This window comes from Diabrotica virgifera, chromosome 6 (assembly GCF_917563875.1).
Source record: "Diabrotica virgifera virgifera chromosome 6, PGI_DIABVI_V3a".
Taxonomy (NCBI): domain Eukaryota; kingdom Metazoa; phylum Arthropoda; class Insecta; order Coleoptera; family Chrysomelidae; genus Diabrotica; species Diabrotica virgifera.
The window spans coordinates 172,303,640-172,324,168 of NC_065448.1; the positions used below are offsets into that span (position 1 = coordinate 172,303,640).

Here is a 20,529-nt window from a genome sequence, read left to right on the forward strand (position 1 = left end):
TGCACATACATGATATCAATAGAGTTGCTGAACATAGATATTAGCTGTCAATTTTCAATGGCAAATAGATTATTAAGTCGATCGGATAGCTCAGTGCGACTCGGCTGACCCTCACTTCACTTCGCCGTGATCTATGTGAGTTCAAGCCCAGCCAGGCTATCGGAAAAACAAAAAGGCTAACGCGACAGTCTAAAATTGTAAATATGAATCTGGCGCTTAGACTGGAATATGCGGGCATCTGATCAGCTTATGAGGGAGCAGTACAGCAAGGGATAAGGGCTTGCGGCTCGGTGATACTCCCTCATAGATCCCTACCGGATGGGCGTTGACGCCTAAAATACCGGTGTATACTTACAAAGAGATTATTAAATAATGTTATAAATTATTTTTTACAGCGCCTGTCCGAATTAAAAACACCATTACCTCTGTAACCAATTTTAAAAATATGTATGGAAAACTTTTTTCTTTTTGACTTCCTATTTATTTACAACGTGTAGTAATATTACAATAAAGTAAATTGTGTAATTATTTTACAATTAACGTGCAAAAAGTTGTCCCATGACAATTTCCTATTAAATTTTGATTTAGAAATAGTACATTGTTTACCGGGTAGGAAAAGCTTAACATTCCTGGACGACTGTGAAGATTGCTAAGTCGAGGCGCAAGCCGAGACTTAGCAACACAGAGTCCAGGAATGTGGCTTTTCCTACGAGGTAAACATACTATTTTTCCGCAAATCGTTTAAAATTCGACAGATATTGATTGATTTAAAAAAAACGCGATAATTTTATTCCCAAATAAATGGTGCTTTGAAATTCCTAATAAAATTACTTGGGTTACTATGGAAACGTATTGAGGTTGAATTGTCAAACTTGACGCTTATAAATTTAATTGCTGGTGTTCTCGAAAGTAAAATGATAAGTGATGATGAAATTTCCATTCCTGGGACTCCTCCAGAGCTGGTTGAGGCAGTGAATACTGCTTCATTAGAATTATTGCCAAAGAAATCAAGAGAAAAGTACGAAAATGCATACAGACGTTTTATGGATTATTAATAATTTTCTATCATTTATGTAGAACACTAACAACTGTACGGAAATATCATTTCCTTACAGTAAGGAAATGACATTTCCTTACAGTAAGGAAGTCCTGACTTTTTCTTCAAGAAATTTTGACAGGAATGTCAAAATTTCCTGGCGATTTGCGGAAAAAATTATAATGTAGGATCTACACAAAGATATGCAAATATGAAGTAGAATAGAATAGAATAGAATAGAAATATGCTTTATTGTAATGAAAAATTTAACAATTTTATAGACAAAGCTTACACAAATCATAAATAAAAACAATAACAAATACAATTTACTAAAATTATACAAATCGTCAATATAAATAAAACATAATAAAGTGAAATAATAATAAGTAACAATCTATTGCAAAATTAAAAAAAAAAAAAGAATGTGTGTGTACTTTGTACGCACGTAAGAAGTTATACTTCTATTATATGATTATAAACGAAATTAATATACTTTTTATTTATATTTTATTTAAATATTAAATTAATTTATACTTACTACTTCTCAAACATTTTTATTAAAACACACATAAATAATACACACATAAATATACAAAAATAATAAAAAAATAAAACACACACAAACACATTAAAAATGCCACAAATGATTTCTGAACATTAATTGTCGGAAAAGTTTTTAACTAAATACGTATTTTCTGAAAATAAAATTATATAATAAATATACTTACAATCATAAAATGTATAAAAAAAATAAAAAAATAAAAGTTTCTATTGGGATTCGAACCAACTTACCACGCGGCTGGTATTTGCGTTGTATTGGGATTCACTCGCATTAAAACTTCGCCACAGAGACAGCTTGTCATTATGTGCGAAGATCGTCTAACTAAACAGATTAACCTTTTGACATTTTTAACTTATGTAAATCAAATTATTTTGATTTTGAATTGAAATGATTTAGAATTGAAAAAATACAACATAACATAGAGTAAGAAAACAATATATTAGGTGAATATTGATAGAAAGTTTGATGGTAATCAAATTATGTAAATAAAATATTACATACTACTTATGTATTTTGGTAGGTTCAATGTAGGTATCGGAGCCCGTATAACGACTAATAAATTTCGCAATCACTTGCGTCGTGCAAAGTGGCCATGTTCAAATATCATAACAAAATTTGATCAACTATTTATAAAACACTTACCAGTGAAAGATTCTTTAGCTTTGAATAAGCGAGATCTGCGGCACTCATACTATTTTTTTTTCACATTGGCATGCAACAATAATCTCTTCTATGTAAATAAGTCCCAAAATATAATATGAAAACTATTTAAAAAGGCAGTATAACCATTAACTAACTTTTTGTTTGTTGTTTCTCTTCCTACAAATTTTAAAACGCAACAAGCATACATTATAACCAAACCACAGTCCCACAGCTGTGCCACAGCTGCCATATTGGATAATTTTTTCATGTCATTTGAACATCCAATCAGAACAAAGTTATAATGCGCATGCGCCCGGTCGCTAGGTTTTACCATATAAAATTTCACCGTCATTACGCCCGTAAAGAAGTATAACTTCAAAAATGCAAATTGCGTAATCTACCTTAACAAATTTAATAAGTTATGCTACTGCATATGACACTCAAATATAGGTTAAGATTCTACTTATACATAAGAATACTGTAATTTCTTAGTTAATGGTTAAGAAACTCTGCTATTGAATAATATGGTCTTTTAGATAAATAGGATTTTGTCATTTTACGGAACTTGGGAAAAGATGTTGCAGATTTAAGTTGTAGATGGAGATGGTTGTATAGTTTTTTTGCAGAATATAATATAGATTTCTTTACTAACTCACTGGATGGGATCGGTAAATAGATGTCAAAGGTAGAATTTCTGGTGGAATAGCCATGTCTAGGTCTTGTCTAGTGTTAGAATCCTGTGACCTTTCAAGTAGCTTCTGCAATGTGTTGTTCTTCTGAGACCGAACAGATATCTTATTGCCCTTTTTTGTAACTTAAAAATAACATCGGATTGGGCAGTTGTACCAGAACCCCAAAAAGGCAGACCATATCGAAGATGGGACTCGAACAATGAAAAGTATGTTATTTTGGAAGAGGCTAAATTCATTTCCTTCGAAACAGATGTTATTGCAAAGCAAGCTGAGGATAGTTTCTTGCTTAACACATCGATATGAAAGAACCATTTAAGGTTGCTATCTAAAAAAATACCAAGAAACTTTACGGAATCAACGATACTGATCTGGCTGTTATGAAGAGGTAAGGGTTGAAGAGTTCCTTTATAGGATAATGCTACTGTTCTATCTACGTTAAAAGAGAGTAAATTAGAATCGGACCAGGATTTTATTGTGAGTAGATCAGAAGTTATAGTAGCATGAAAAGTTGCGATATTTGAGTTGCTACAAGTGATACTGGTATTGTTATCAAAAAGAAAAACTTTTCCATCGATTTTTAAACTAGTGATGTCATTAATAAAGATAAGGAAAAGTAGAGGACGTAATACTGAACCTTGTGGTACCCCACACACAACATTTTTGTGACTAGAGTCTGTATCATTTGCTCTAACCAGTTGTTTCCTATTATCCAAGTAAGATTGAAACCAGTTCAAAGTAATACTTCAAATTCCATAGAAATCTAGTTTTTTTATCAAAATGTGATTTACACAATCAAAAGCTTTAGCATAATCACAAAAAACAGTGGCAGTGTGCAGATTATTGTTTAATGCTTGATAAACCTCATGTAGTACTTACAGAAAACATGGCATCGGTGGTATATTTATTATTTAAAAAGCCGAACTGATTTTGTGATAGAATCTTGTTATCAACGAGAAAGGACATAAGTCGGGGTTTTATGAGTCTCTCAATAATTTTGGAGAGTACCGGTAGTAATGCGATAGGTCTATAATTGCAGGCATTAGATTTTTCACCACCCTTATGAAAAGGAATAATGATGGCCGTCTTTAGGCACTCAGGAAATGTACCTTTCTCAAAAGAATCATTAATTAGAGAGATGAGGACTTCCAACACATTGTCTGGGAGATTGGAGAAAATTTTTATGGATAGTCCATCGGTACTACAAGAAGATTTGCTTTTGATACTATTGATTGTTTGGATCAGTTCAGATATATCAACCGGTCTTATAAAGAATGAATTCGAAACCTTTCCTGAATTAGGGAGATAGAAAATGGGATCTTGTTGTGACACAATGGTTGATGTTATATTTTTACTCACATTAACAAAGTATTCATTTAGATTTTCTGGGTCTGGATGGGAAAATGTTTGAGCTGTGTGAGTTTTATTTCGAATATCGTTTATTATGGACCAAGTTTCTTTTGCAACACTTTTAGAGCTTTTGAGACGATTTTGATAGTACTATTTTTTAGCTGATTTTATAGGTTTTATATAGATTGCCCTGTACTTGGTGATATATTCAGTAACAGAGACGGTGGTAGTAAATTTCTTGATGTACAATAGTGAACGCATGTTTTTGGCTGATATGCGGATACCTTTGGTAGTCCAGGGTTTGCGATGTTTGGGCTTAACTGTGATTAAAGGAAATGCTGCATTGAAGATACAGACTAGCTTATTCAAAAAACCACTGAAATTATAATCGACGTCCATAGAAGGAAAGTGCCACTCAGAGGTTAAGCATAAACTTTGGAATTTACAAAAGTTCCGACCGGAAAAAATCCTGCCTAAACGTCGAGTTTTCGAGGAGGACTTTCTAAAGATGTTAAACTTCGTAAAAACCGCTTCATGATCAGAGAGTCCCGCATTAACAGTTGTAGGGCAGACATCACGGGGTGAGGAATCTGAGACAATATAATCAATTATGGTAGATGAAGTTTTTGTAACCCTTGTAGGAGAATCAATGTGCATTGATAGACCATATGATTCAAATATGTTGATCAGGGATATTTGTATAGCACAAGCAGCAGCATAATTTATGTTGAAGTCCCCGCCTAAAATTTTTCTGCTTTTATGGGGCAGGTCATCTAACAAATTAAGCAGGTTCTGAAAAAATAGTTCCACGGAAGAGTCAGGTGATCTATAAATGCAAATCATATAAAGATTAAGGTTCTTACTGTAAACTATGGAAAACTCAAAGAATGCTTCACTTAATAGGAAGTCATATTTTGTTACCAGAGAAAAATCATTATTTGTAGAAAGAATTAGGGTGCCTCCATCAGCTGAACTTGGACGGTCATACCTAGCAATAGTAGAATATTTTTCTACAAAAAAAGGCTCGTTGACTTCAAGCCAGTGCTCAGTAACCACAACTATCGGTGGAAACCCTAATTCCTCTAGAAACAGAAATAATTCATCAGTTTTATATCTTAGTTTTATATCAGTAAAGAACAGACGTACTCGCAATCATTTACTGTTTAACTTCCGAGGAACGGTTTCGCCCTCTACAATATGTAGAGCATTATCAGGTCAACAGTTACAAGTATACTAAATGCTACAAATAAAAACCAGAGTTATAACATTGAATGTTTGTAAAAAAGATGCTATAAAATCAATAAAAAAGCCAATATTTAAAAAAATACATATACGTATGCACACATGCTGGCAAAAACAAACGCTCTTATGCTCGCAAACGCATGCAGATGTATGCACTCTGCGATTATGCAATGTAAACCTGTTTTACTTACATACCATTACAAGGAGTTATTTCTATAGGAAATTACTTACCATTAAATACCATTACAAGGAGTATAAATACTATAAAATAAAAATTTGTTGTAAATTCGTATTAAAATTCGTATTTTGAGATGAAATCTAACACGCGACTCTTCACGTTACAGAAGTGAGCGCGACTACTTCTGGGTTTTAAGATCATGTTACCTTAGTGCGATGCCACATTATGCGTTTTGACCGGATGCGTTTCCATCGCATGCAGTCAAAACGCATAGTGTGACAGGTCGGTCCGGTAGTGTTGGAAACGGATGAGTCTTCACCGCATCCAGTCAAAACGCATGATGTGACATCGCACTTATATGTTTTAATATTATTTTAATATTTAAACATATATCCAAGTTCCCCATTGATTATCGAGTGCCTTCATACAATTTTTGAAAGACGGTACAGCAACAACTATTCTAGACAATATCTACGTACCTATCTCGAATAATCTAGACAAATACAAGAAGTAGTCTTTCTTGTCATTAAATGTAGGATGTAAGTTTAGTAGAGAAATATTCATAATAAAAAAAATTAGAAAAATACATACTGTTTAAAGGCAGAGTTTCTACAGTTGCTGAAAAAATTTCTCCTAGGAATTCATCGTTTTTGGCTTGAATGTGCACATTGTATCTGGTGTAAGGTTCTAAATAATTTAAAGTCAATGACGTTTCTGATGTTGTTACATTAGAAAATGTACTTTCCTTATCTTTTTTACACGCCAGGTTTCTTAATACCTAAAATCATAGTAAACCTTTATAGTCCAGGGCGCATCTGTTTTGAGATGGACGTTGAGAGGTGACACAATTTTTTTTGCAGAAATTGCTTGAAAATAACTCAAATAATAATATTTGAGTTATTCTCCCACTCAAAATATTCCGGAACATTGTTTAAATAATCAAAATGTCAAAATATGAAGCAAATTTCGATTTTTTTATTGGTTTTTTGATTATAACTTTGAAACTATTCATTTCTAAGAAAAGTTGCACTGACATAAAAGTTGCGTAATTAAATTTACTACAACGCACAATTGGTTAAAAATTTAAAAAATAATCACCCTTGTTGGAAAATAGAAATAATTGCGAAAAAAACCATACAAAAACAAGTATTCCAATATTACATTTTTCAACCATTTACGCTACACTTAGGACCTTCACGTTTTACCCAGAAAAACTTTATGATATACTAAAACAACACTGTAAATTTCATTAAGATCGGCTTGATAGATTTTGCAAAATCAATTTTGTAATCCAGCATCCGCAAAAAAAATCATTTTTTTTTAAATGTTGCAGGACTGAAAATAAAGCAGGTAGCAAGTTTAATTTTTTTTGCTTATAGAAGTGTACTGTACCTTTCATTTGCAATTTGCAAAATTAAAATCGATTAATTACCACGGCGTCAGGAAATTTTTTAAATAAACATTAATTTTTGGTGCTACGCGCAGGACAGCGGTGTTCGATTCACACAAGTTGATTTCTACCAAAATTTCTTCCAATCTTTATTAGTCGAGGAAATGAAGCTGGAAAAATAGCAAAACCTCGCAATTCTTTCGTCCAGCATCGATTTGTACAAAAATTTGAGATTAGGCTCATTTCACCCTCTAGTTCATTTTCTATATTGAGCCATTGTACGCTTTTGGTTTTTTAAGGGTGAAAACCACCCCTAATTGTAAAAAATTATAAAATAACATTTTAAACTTTAATATTGTCAAGATTTGTTTCTTATTAGTTACATAATGATTGTTTTGTGCTTTAAGATAATAATATCACAATATTTCAACCCTTATAACCACCCTTGTTGGAGTTATATATGAAAAGTTTACTTATCCTAAAAAAATAATTTCGGCTTGCATCAATTTACATAAAAATTTGGGGTTAGGATCATCTAACCCTGTACTTCATATTTTATATCATGCTCAAGGGCGTTGATTATTTTTAGGGGTGTAAATTACCCTTATTGTCAAAAATTATAAAAAAACATTGTAAACTTTAATATAGGTAAAATTTGGTTTTCACTGGTTAAATAATGATTGTTTTATGCTTTAGGATATATCCAATATTTCAACCCTTAAAAACCCCCCTTAATAACATTGCAATTTTTATAAGTAGAAAATTTAATAGATCTATACAGAAAAAAAAGTAGAATTAAAGAAGAAATATATAAAAATACACATACAAATAGTTTTTTAGTCATCCAGTGTACGAACCGGCTCTGTGGTATTATATAGGTACATTAAAAATGCTCTATAAGATGACTATACGAATTTTTCGAAAAAAGAAAAATTAGTTTTATAAACATTTTTTTACTAACAGTTTTGTAGGATTTTTGAAGAGTAATAAGACTGTGTGAATTAAATTCCGTAAGATCTCTTAATTTTTAATTGAGGTGGGTTTAAAGGGCTCGAATAAGGGGATGTTTGCTCGTAAATAGATGTTTTAAACAACTATATCTCGTTAACTGTTCATTATAATGAAAATATATGCATAAGGAAATTTTAGCTATTAAAAAAGCTACAATTTAGTAGTCTATCATTTTTTTCGTATCTCTAGTATTTTCGGAGATATTTTGAAGAAAATGATAAAAAATGCAAAATTGCAAAAAATTAATTTTCCTTTAAACTCCAATTTTTCTAAAATTAGGCCTTTAAATAGGTCAAACTTCTTGGGTGTATTGATAATATAAATATAAAAGGAAATACAAAAAAGCAAAGACCAATTTTTAGTTACAAGGGCAGTTAGGGGGATGTTTTCACTGTTTTTTTCGAAGAGAAAAACAGGTACTGACTTTTTTTGATCACAAGTTGCTCAACTTTTATGTTAGAAATTTTTATTATTTTTTTTTTGAAAGATCTTATTGTATGCTTGAAAAAACATGATATAAGTTTTCCTAGAAAAATGCAAAGTTTTCCCGGTATTTGGCTTTGATTATTTCAAATTATGCATTTGGCGAAAAAAGCTAACCTTTAACATGCCGTATCTCGGTTTGTATTGGTCGTAAAAATATTATAGAAACACAGTTTTATTTGTGTTACTAAAAGATACAATTTTGATATTTACAGTTTTTTTGATTAAATGCATATTTTTCGAGTTATTTTCAAAAAACTCTCTAAAAAGTCGATCTTTCCGTCGAAAAACTGTTACTTTCAACCACGAATAACTCGAAAAATATTAGTTTTACGAAGAAAATGTAAAAAACAGTTTTTTCTTAAAGTTACTTTTTACATCGATTTACATGGTTGAAATGTATTAAAAAATTCTCACCCCCGAGATGGGGTGACAACTACCCCCAAGGTTTTAGCGTACAGCAGCATGATATAGAAAATGATCCTTGGACTATTTTCTACCTTCTGTGAAAATTTGAAGTAAATCCATGCTGGACGAAAAAATTGCGAGCTAAAAGGCTTCATTTCCTCGACTATTATCTAATACATTATTTTCTTACTCTATATTTTGTTGTATTTTAATATTTTAATTCCACAAAAATCAAACTAATTTTATTTTTGTTTGTGAAATATTGTTTAAACAATTGCATATGTTTAAAAATAATAAACTTTTATTCTCTAAATTAAAATATATGAACAAAGAAAGTTTTTGCTAAAAAAAGTGTTATTTCAAAAGATAGAGTATGTGTTTTTATTTCGCAATAAACAAATTGATTTATTTATATCGAAATGCAATAAAAATTAAAATGTATCAATTATTATCAAAGGTCATTAAAATGCCCAATCAGGGCAAACTATCCGCTGTCCTGCGCGTAGCACCAATAATTAATGTTTATTTAAAAAAATTCCTGACGCCGTAGTAGTTAATCAATTTTAATTTTGAAAATTGCATATGAAAGTTAAAGTACATTTCTTTACGCAAAAAAAATTCAACTTGCTATCTGCTTTGTTTTCAGTCTTGTAACATTTTGAAAAAATGAATTTTTTTTTCGAAAGCTGGATTGCAAAATTTATTTTGCAAAATCTATTGAACCGATCATAATGAAATTGACAGTATTGTTTTACTGTATTATAAATTTTTTCTGGATGAAATATGAAGGTCCTAAGTGTAGCGTAAATGGTTAAAAAACGTAAAATGCGAATATTTGTTTTTGTATGGTTTTTTCGCAATTATTGCTATTTTGCAACAAGGGTGACTATTTTTTAAATTTCTAACCAATTCTATATTGTAGGAAATTTAATTACGCAACTTTTACGTCAGTACAACTTTTCTCGAAAATAAATACTTTTAAAGTTATAATCAAAAAACGAAGAAAAAAATCGAATTTTTCCTTCATTTTTTGACATTTTAATTATTTAAACAATGTTCCGGACCTTTTTGAGAGGGAGGATAACACAAATATTATTATTTGAGATATTTTCAAGCAATTTCTGGAAAAAAATCTGAGTCACCTCTCAACGTCCAAATGTACTAATATTTTTACAGATGCGTCCTGGTCTATTATTATAATTCCGAAACCTCTATAGCACAAATGGTGCAGTCACTGCAGTCCTGCTTACCTCAGGAAATAAAGTGACATGGTGCAAATTGTTCTTTTACCCTACGGGTGGATGCCACACCTTCTCGTGGGAGTGAAAATTATTTTATTGAAAATTACCTCATGAGTCGAAAAAGGGACAAATTCTAAGCAAAATTTGTTAAATAATAAATTTATTAAAACAATCAATACTTTTTGAGTTATTAAATAATAATATTTTTTTGTGAAAAAATGCATGTTTAAGCATGTTACATAAGTTTTAGAAAAACGTTATTGTTACAAAAGTTGAAGCTAATAAAAATTCGAATACATTTCTTACTTAAAAAACCTTTTAGTATTAAGTCCAAGTAAATTATAGCTAATTGAATATACAGGGTGAGTGGGGAGGAACGCCCAAAACTGTAACATATAAGTACAGTGGAACCTCGATAACCCGGATTAATCGGGACCGCGGCCGATCCGGGTTATCGAAAATCCGGGTTAGCCGGAGAATATAGTAAAAATTAATAAATAACCTCCATTATAATTACAAAAACATGAAACACATATGCACAGTACACATCTAAATTACGTATAGTTGTATAGAGTGTAGAGTTTTGTTCATTTCTTGGTAAAAAACTCAGTCATACTGTAGAGATGTACCGACACCATAATATGGTAGGTCTGGATCCCGCGTACGAAAAAAAAGTTGATAAATAGCAAGCTGAAAATTTGTTATTAGCTTAAGGGTGTCTAGTCGGACAAACATTAATATATGGGAACACTGGAACAGGGGAAGTTTTAACTGTGGAACAGGCTAAAAATTTGGAACGGTCAGACCACGAAAACGGCACATGTATTTTGTCCGACAGAACAGACTTAAACTCTCCGAACAGAGATTAAACTCTCATGCAAAAATCAGACTGCTATTTATCACCAAATTGGCGTTTTAATGAGTGGAACATGTAGAATATGTCAAATGACAGGAATTATGACAGGTGATAAATAGCAGTCTGATTTTTGCATGAGAGTTTAATCTCTGTTCGGAGAGTTTATGTCTGTTCTGTCGGACAAAACAAATGTGCCATTTTCGTGTTCTGACCGTTCCAGATTTTTTACCTGTTCCACAATTAAAACTGCCCCTGTTCCAGTGTTCTCATATATCAAAGTTTATCCGACTAGACACCCTTAAGCTATTAACAAATTTTTAGCTTGCTATTAATCAACTTTTTTTTCATACGCGGGATCCAGACCTATGGTATCATAATATCATATTATGATGCTGCAATAAATTTATTTTAAAGATTCGCCTTTATCAATCCTACCTAATGTTTCTAGTTTCTTTTCCATTGTCACAACATTTTTACGTTTTGTTAACATTACAGTTTTGTTACCATTACGTAGACAAAATTCAGGCACAATCTGAAGCACGATTACAGAACGGAAGTGATTAAAACAATGTTGTTATTTAAGAACAGACTAAGGCCATTGTTTTAAAAAAGAATTTTTAAATAGTCACGTCTATTTTAAACAATGCTAAGACAGTTTGACATCAATAACGGAAAAGGAATACAGACAGGTGCCTGTTCTTTCCGATAAGCTGAGACGGTCGCTCTGCCTGCCGCCGTGTGCATGAATCATTTTTACTGTTGTACTTATATGTGTTCAAATTACACAAATACACATTATCTCTCAAATATTATTTGACCTACATACATTTTTATTTGATAAAATTGTTAAATTGTTTATTTGTTAAATTGTTGTTTGATGAAAATCGGTCCGGGTTAGCCGGACTTCCGGGTTATCGGGGGCCGACTTATCGGGGTTCCACTGTAATAATAATTAAAAATAACTCATATGTTGTTATTCGATTCTCATTCGTTTCCGAGATACAGGGTGTTAAAATTTTGCTTACAAACAGACGATTTATTTATTACCCTAAAACCGGTTGAGGTGTGCCAATGAAATTTGATGGGTTTTAAGACGTAGGTATTGCGCATTTTTTGACATACAATTAAGAATTTCATATTCACCATCGGCGCGCGTACGGGTATGATTTTGTTTAAAGATAAAAATGGTACCCTACTGAGATATTTCAAATTAAAAATCTTTCATGATTTCCTCTTTCAATTTGTCACAAAAATCTATCTTTCCCTTTCTTCATTCGACGCTTCGTTTCCATGCAAAAAATAAAACATCTTAACGCTTACAAAGTGTTTGACGAAGTTTCTATTAGTCCAGAGAAATAAGGTTTTTGTCGGGACACTTGAGCAGCCAGGTTGCAAATGGGTTTTTTGAGTACTATATACCTAATACATTATAAATACAAAAAGGCCCGTCAAAGTTCGGACGAGAAATTTAGTTATTAACAAATAAGGTTCAAAAATGGCAGTTTTTTCGTTTAAATCGCTTCAGGTAAAAATAGGGTCAATAAATATCTTATTTATAATATTCTTCTTTTAGGAGATGAGCCAAGGTTTAAAATGACACTTTTTGAATATTGGTCCGATCATCTTTTGCTTCGGAAATTGCAAAATAAAACTAGAATTTCAAAAATAAAGTTTCGAATATAAAGAGTTTCGTATTGCAAGAAAAGTTGAGTAAAACATTTAGTGTAATGCACAAACATTTTTAAGGCGATTTGTCAATTAGTTTAAATTTTAGTCAATTTGTTTATCGCAAAGAGCTTTTTTTTCGCAATGTTATTGTTCAGAAAATAATAATGATGTAGCAATTCTGTGAAAACAACATGCAAGAAAAATAGCTATGTTTTCAAAGTGCTGAAAGAAATCATTAAAAAGTCGTGTTTATCACTCCTAAAACAGTTTAGAAAAATAGAGTCATTTTTGGCTTATAACAATTTGAATAGCTTTGTTAATATTGACTATAGAGCAAATGTACTTTAGGATTTCAAAAGCTGGTAGTTTTACACGAATTTTTAGAAAAACTTTTTTGCCTAGGTTAATTAGGGTCAAAGTTAGCCACTTTTATTATTTAATTCAGTTACTTCTATCCAGGGTGTCACAGACTAATTTAGCCAGGCTATATCTCTTAAACGAATAGAGATTTTCGAATGGGACAAAAACTGATCAATTCCATTTGTAATATACTTTAATATGGCTTAGAAAAACCGTCCCCTATATATTCATCCCTTAGTTAAACCCTTAACTTTATTTTTTTTATATAATCGTTTTGTAATTAATTAAGAAAATATCAGTTTATTTTTTATTTTTGTTATGTCTCCCAGACTCATTTTTCCAGGCTATATCTCTTAAAAGAATACAGATTTTCGAATGGGACAAAAACTCATATATTCCATTTATAATACACTTTAATACGGCGTAGAAAAAATCATCCCCTAAATATTCATCACTTAGTTACAACCCCTAACTTTAATTCCTAATAACTAAATCATAATTAACAAAAATAAAAAATAAACTGATATTTCCTTGATTGTTTACAAACCAATTTTATCTTTAAAAAAATCTGTTGAATAGAGACGATAGAAGACCACATACAACTATATAAAAGTATACAGGGTGCTTTTAAAAAAATTAAAGTTAGGGGTTGTAACTAAGGGATGAATATTTAGGGGATGATTTTTTCTACGCCATATTAAAGTGTATTGCACAATTAGTTTTTGTCCCACTCGAAAACCTCTATTCGTTTAAGAGATATGGCCTGGATAAATAATTAGTCACATAAAAAAATTATTATAATTATTATAATATCTCAATTACAAATCAAATCACAACATCAACGTTAAAAAGGGAATCATTAAATCCTTATATGATAGAGCCAAAATTACTTGTTCTAACGAAAATTCATTTTTAGAAGAAAAACAATTGTTAACATCTGTTTTATTAAAAAATGAATATCCTTTATCGTTTATAAATAAGGAATTGCCCAGATTGGATCGAATGGAACAGAACAACTTAGAACGGGATCCTACAACATTCACAAGAAATATTACGAGGAAAATATCAATACCATAATACCGGGTGTCCACTTATATTTTCCCCCATTTCAACTGCCTATAACTTCTAAACGGCTCGAGATAGAAATATGCGGTTTTCACTGAAATGTTTTATTTTAGTAAAAGTTTTATCTGAATGGATGGAATTTTTATATCGCTTTTAAATACGAAATAAAAAATGGCGGATTTTTGAAAAGGACTTTGTTGACTTTTTTTTAATGGAACACCCAGTATATTTTTTTGTAAATTGAAAGAAAGGTTATTCACCTATCTAGCGATATAAAGTTTTTCAAAATCGGTTGTCAAATCACTGAGTAATTAATTTTTAAAATGAGAGGTACAACGTGGATATCACATACCTAAATAACATAACTAAGCAAGTTATGTGATTTCCACATTGCATCTCTCATTTTAAAAATTAATTGCTCAGTCATTTGACAACCGATTTTAAAATTTTTTATATCGCGGGATAGATAAATGACCGTTTTTTCTAGTTTTTACGTAAATTACCATTTTTTATCGCTTTTAAACAAAAAAAGGGGGGAATTTTTGAAAAAAAAACGTTGTTGACTTTTTTTATTAAAATACCCAGTATATTTTTTGAGTCTTGAAAAAATGGTCATTTACCTATCCAGCGATATAAAAAATTTTAAAATCGGTTGCCAAATGACCGAGCAATTAATTTTTAAAATGAGAGATGCAATGTGGAAATCACATAACATAATATAATTTTTCTCAGTTATGTTGTTTATGTATGTGATATCCTCGTTGCAACCCTCATTTTAAAAATTAATTACTCAGTGATTTGACAACCGATTTTGAAAAACTTTATATCGCTGGATAGGTGAATGACCTTTCTTTTAATTTACAAAAAAATATACTGGGTGTTCCATTAAAAAAAAAGTCAACAAAGTTGTTTTCAAAAATCCGCCATTTTTTATTTCGTATTTGAAAGCGATATAAAAAATTCAATCCATTCAGACAAAACTTTTACTAAAATAAAACATTTCAGCGAAAACCGCATATTTCTATCTTGAAGAGTTTAGAAGTTATAGGCAGTTCAAATGGGGGAAAATATAAGTGGACACCCGGTATATAAAATGACTATCCGAGAAACTTAAAACAATAGGAAATAAATTCAACATTTCAACAACATTCAAAACAACGAACACATTGAGATCTATTCTATCTAAAACTAAACCTAACAATGATTAAGAAAGACCAAAGAATTGCATTTATAAAATACCTTATAAATACGAACAATTTTGTTTAGGTGAAACTCAAGATCATTAAACGTTAGAATAAGTGAACATCAGTCTTATATTAAAAATAGAGAATTTGATAGATCACAAATATGTCAACACGCATAGGATAATGAACATAGAGTTCAGTGGAGAGCTTCAAGATTCAAGTTTGAAAGAATCAGATAGCAAAAAGAGAAAAATCAAAGGAGTGGCTCTAATTATGCTAAATGAAACCAATTGTGTCGCAAATTCATCGGTAGAATGCAGTATTATGTGGTTACCCATACTGAAAGAGGAAGTCAATAGAAAGAAAATACCAAAAGTATTACTTATATATCTATGTATTATTAATATTATTTATAATTAACACATATTAAAGTCAGAATTTGGTATTTGTTCTTGAAAGTAAATTAAATGTAAGACCAAATACTTACGATGTTGGGACAGTATCACGAGGTTTTTTTTTCTGGTTTTCCCTTGTGATTTACCATGAAATCTCTAACGCGAGAATTTTACTGTCATCGTTGCATTTGGTTGTCTTTTTAAAGACAGATCACAATGCTATGATTTTTTTATGACGGATATTCTTGAATTGGAGTTGATTTCATGTAATCGAATGAACTATCTTTCAGTAAAGTCGTCCCAGGAACGCAACTCATAAATATTAGCAATATTATTTTACAGTCTTCTACTTTAAAATGTATAATATGTCGGAATTGCCAATATAAATGAGTGAATGAATTTTCTTAAATAAATTATTACAAGAATTTTTTACTTAGCAACAACATTTTTGTTTATATTTAGTAGTATTTTGTATTTTGACAACGACACCCGATTTGTGCGTCGAAACGTTAATAAAATTATGTTTTTAATTTAATTGTGGCTTATTTCCCATATGTTTATTTAATCATATAAAATACCACAAGGAAATAGCTTCAGAACAATATAAAGAAATAAAAAATAAACTGATATTTTTTGACTATTTAATAACCGATTTATTTTTAAAAAATCTGCTAATTAGACCATAACAGACCACATCCAAAAGTATAAAAAAATATACAGGGTGCTGTTAAAAAAATTAAAGTTAAGGGTTGTAACTAAGGGATGAATATTTAGGGGATGATTTTTTCTACGCCGTATTAAAGTATATTACAAATGGAATAGATCAGTTTTTGTCCTATTCAAAAATCTCTATTCGTTTAAGAGATATAGCCTGGCTAAATTAGTCTGGGACACCATGTATATGTTACCGGCCAAACCCGATTTCAGGACAAACTAGTTTGGCCTAGGCCAAACTAGTTTGTCCTAACCGCGATAGGACGCGTTAGGATAAACTAGTTTATCCTATCGCGCGTAGGCCAAACTAGTTTATCCTGAAATAAATAAACATACTTCAGGCCAAACTAGTTTAAATTACTTTCGACTCGGCTAAATTGGTTTAAACTAGGCCGTACTAGTTTATCCTGAAATGTGAGTCTTCATTATATCAGGATAAACTAGTTTGGCCTGAAGTGTGTTTATTTATATCAGGATAAACTAGTTTGGCCTACGCGCGATAGGATAAGCTAGTTTGGCCTAGGCCAAACTAGTTTGGCCTGAAGTGTGGTTATTTAAATCAGGATAAACTAGTTTGGACTACGCGCGATAGGATAAACTAGTTTGGCCTAGGCTATACTAGTTTATCCTAACGCGGTTAGGAAAAACTAGTTTGGCCTAGACCAAACTAGTTTGTCCTGAAATCGGGTTTGGCCGGTAACATATACATCAAATTCTCCTGTAACAGTGTTAGTTACCGTACTACTCCGAAACGCCTTGGCCGATTTTTATGAAATTTTACACGTATATTCTATAGGACGGAGAATAGGTTTTAATCTATTTTTTATACCCATAAGTTATAATGGCGGTTGCCCCCCTGACATTTTTTTTTAATTTTTTTGGACAAAATTATCTACCTTAATTTTATATGATAGAATTCAAAAATACATACAACCCTTAATTTTCACTCTTCTATCACCAACCCCTATTTCTTAATGGCCATCTATATATTTACATCTATAAAATTTTCCTGTCACAGTGTTAGTTTCCATACTCCTCCGAGACCGCTTTACCGATTTTTATGAAATTATATATGTATATTCGGTAGGTCTTAGAATCGGTAGTAATCTATTTTTCTTATCCCTGAGTGATAAGCTTAGTTCCCCCTAACATTTTGTAATGCTAGGTGGGGATGTGTGTACATAATGTACTCTATAAGACTACGAGTACATACAAATTAAAAAAAATATGATCAAAATTCATCAACAAGCTCCGGCGATATTAATCGCAGCATATGTTTCAAGAATCAGTTTCATCTTTTGAGTGCACGGATTTTAATAATTCCCCTCCACCGACCACGAATCAATTCCGTTAGAACGCCATTTTTAAAACTTTATTAACCACTCTGTTGAGGTTTAAAGTTTACTCAAACTTTTACACATAAACTATATACCTTCAACTTCAAAATGGCTCTAGTTATGTTGCTTAATTGTTATAAACAAAGTAGCCGTCAATTAAATTTAAAAAGAGGCTAACTGTGAGCGTAATTAACCTAGACGAAAAGGTTTTCGTTGAAAATTCGTATAAAAATACCAGTTTTTCAAATCCCATTGTAGTTTTAGCCTACAGTCAATATTAACAAAGTTATTCAAATTGTTTGTAAGAAAAAAATGACTCTATTTTAGTAAAATGTTTTCGGAGTGATAAAAAGATGACTTTTTATTGATTTTTTTAAATGCGTTTAAAATATGACTATTCTTCTTTCATGTTTCCACAGAATTGCTATATCATTATTATTTTCTGAACAACACAATGCGAAAAAAAGCTCTTTGGGATAATCAAATTGAATAAAATTTAAACTAATTGACGAATCGTCTTAAAATTTTTGTGCATTGTGTGGACTGTTTGACTCAACTTTTCATGCAATATGAAAGTCTTAAATTAATTTTCGTAAAAGTTATAGCAAATTTTTTATTTAAGAAATTTTAGTTTTATTTTGCAATATCCGAAGCAACAAATAATCGGACCAAAATTCAAAAAGCGCTATTTTAAACCTTGGCTCATTTACTAAAAGAAAAATATTATAAATAAGATATAACCCTGTTTTTAACTGTAGCGATTTAAACGAACAGACTCCCATTTTTGAAGCTTATTTGTTAATATCTAAATTTCTCGTCCAAACTGTGACGGGCATTTTTGTATTTATAATGTATTAGGTATATAGTAATATAGTACTCAAAAAACCCATTTGCAACCTGGTTGCTCAAGTGTCCCGAACATGATATATTTTTCCTTATTTCCTTGGCGATGAATGTGAAAAACTTATTTAGAATACTTTGTAAGCGTTAAGATAATTTTTTATTTTTTGCATGAAAACGAAGCGTCGCGTCGTATGAACAAACGGGAACATAGATTGTTTGTCAAAAATTGGACGGGGAATTCAAAAATATTTTTTAATTTAAAATATCTCAATGGCGTACTATTTTTTCGTTCTTTAAACAATTTTAGACCATTAAACGTATCTACGAGCGCCAATGGTGAATATAAAATTCTTAATTGGATGTCAAAAAATGCGCAACAACTACGTCTTAAAACCCACCAAATTTTATTTGCACACCTCAATCAGTTTTAGAGCAATAAATAAATCGTCAGTTTGTAAGAAAATTTTTAACACCCCGTATCTCACAAACAAGTGAAAATCGAATAACAACAAATATGAGTTATTTTAAATTATTATTATTACGTATATTACACAGTCTTAAAGTTTGGGGCGTTCGTCCCCACGCACCCTGTATATACCTAGTGCATTTTTTCCGACAAATACACAAATATAAGTTATCCAAGTTATTAGCATCAAAATTAATTAGGTTAAGTTGAAAATAAGAGAACACTACTTTTGTTTGTTTTTGGAAAAATGGAAAAATAAAATACGCCATTTCCACAAAAATAAAACTTATAGTAGTCCCTATAAGAGTTTATTTACTTTAGCATAAGTAATGACGTCAAAAATTTTGACCGCTGCAGAATGCATATTTAAAAAAATGATTTAAAAACATCAGAATTTTTCAAATTTTCGTAAATTTTCTTTTCTTTTGATAAATCTTTGATTTTGAACTGCAAGTATAGATTTGCATAAAAAATGATAGAGAACCAAATTTTAATTGTTTTGTCATAAAAATTTTATTATTTTTGTAGGATAAAAAAAATAACAGTTTAACGTTTAGTTAGAGCCTAAATTTTAAAGTTCATCTGAATGAAACAGATGCATTTGAATTTTACAGGGTGTGAATATTAATACTAAATTAATAAAATACGTAATTATCTTTTAAATTGTCCCTCATATTACACAATCTCATATTTTAAGAAAGAAGACATCGAGGAGAATTAAAAAATGTAAATATACATAGGGTATCTCATTAAAAAACGAAGTTATAAGCATAATATCTTCCGATATAACGAAAAGTAGCAAATATATATTTTTTTAATTATTGACATCTCAATTTATTACACTCAGCCGTTAAGTAGCAAATATTATGTGGATAATAGTATATTATTTAACGAGCATGTAATGATGGCTTTTACTCACGATGATGGAGTTCGCATTTATCAGAGTGAGTAATAGCATTTACATGCGAGTAGAATACTATACTTTTTCTACGACCTTTTTTTATTTTAATTAGTAAAAAATATAATTCTCAACTACTCGAAAATTAAATTATAATAATTTACAAAAATACCTAAATGCTGCTTACCCCTAGTACGTGGCTGAATAATTGGTTGCCTACTATAACTATACTTTACTATTACCAAATTTTTATGTATTGTAAAAATACAACAAGAAATAGTCAATTCAAGTTCTATTTGTTTTCGAAACATTATAAGCGTAAATGTTTACCCACTGTTAATGAATCTAATTAATAAGAAATGGCTATTATTGGTGGACGTATTTCATAAAATTATAATGTACATTTACATTTAACTATATCATAATACAATTATACAGTATGTCCCTGTAAGTTGTATCCATATGGAAAACTTTTTTATTATTAATTTTACGAAAAAATGTCATTCTTCAT

At 30.7% G+C, this 20,529-nt stretch overlaps 1 protein-coding gene across 2 annotated transcripts in view; it reads right to left on the bottom strand.

The window, feature by feature from the left end:
• Nucleotides 1-20,529, bottom strand: part of LOC114335080 (tyrosine-protein phosphatase 69D-like) — a 729,328-nt gene that overhangs the window by 253,686 nt on the left and 455,113 nt on the right. For both annotated transcript variants that reach the window (XM_050654333.1, XM_050654334.1), the window contains one exon: nucleotides 6,291-6,477. In XM_050654333.1, the coding sequence (XP_050510290.1) occupies nucleotides 6,291-6,477 (187 nt within the window). The remainder of the gene's footprint in view (nucleotides 1-6,290; nucleotides 6,478-20,529) is intronic.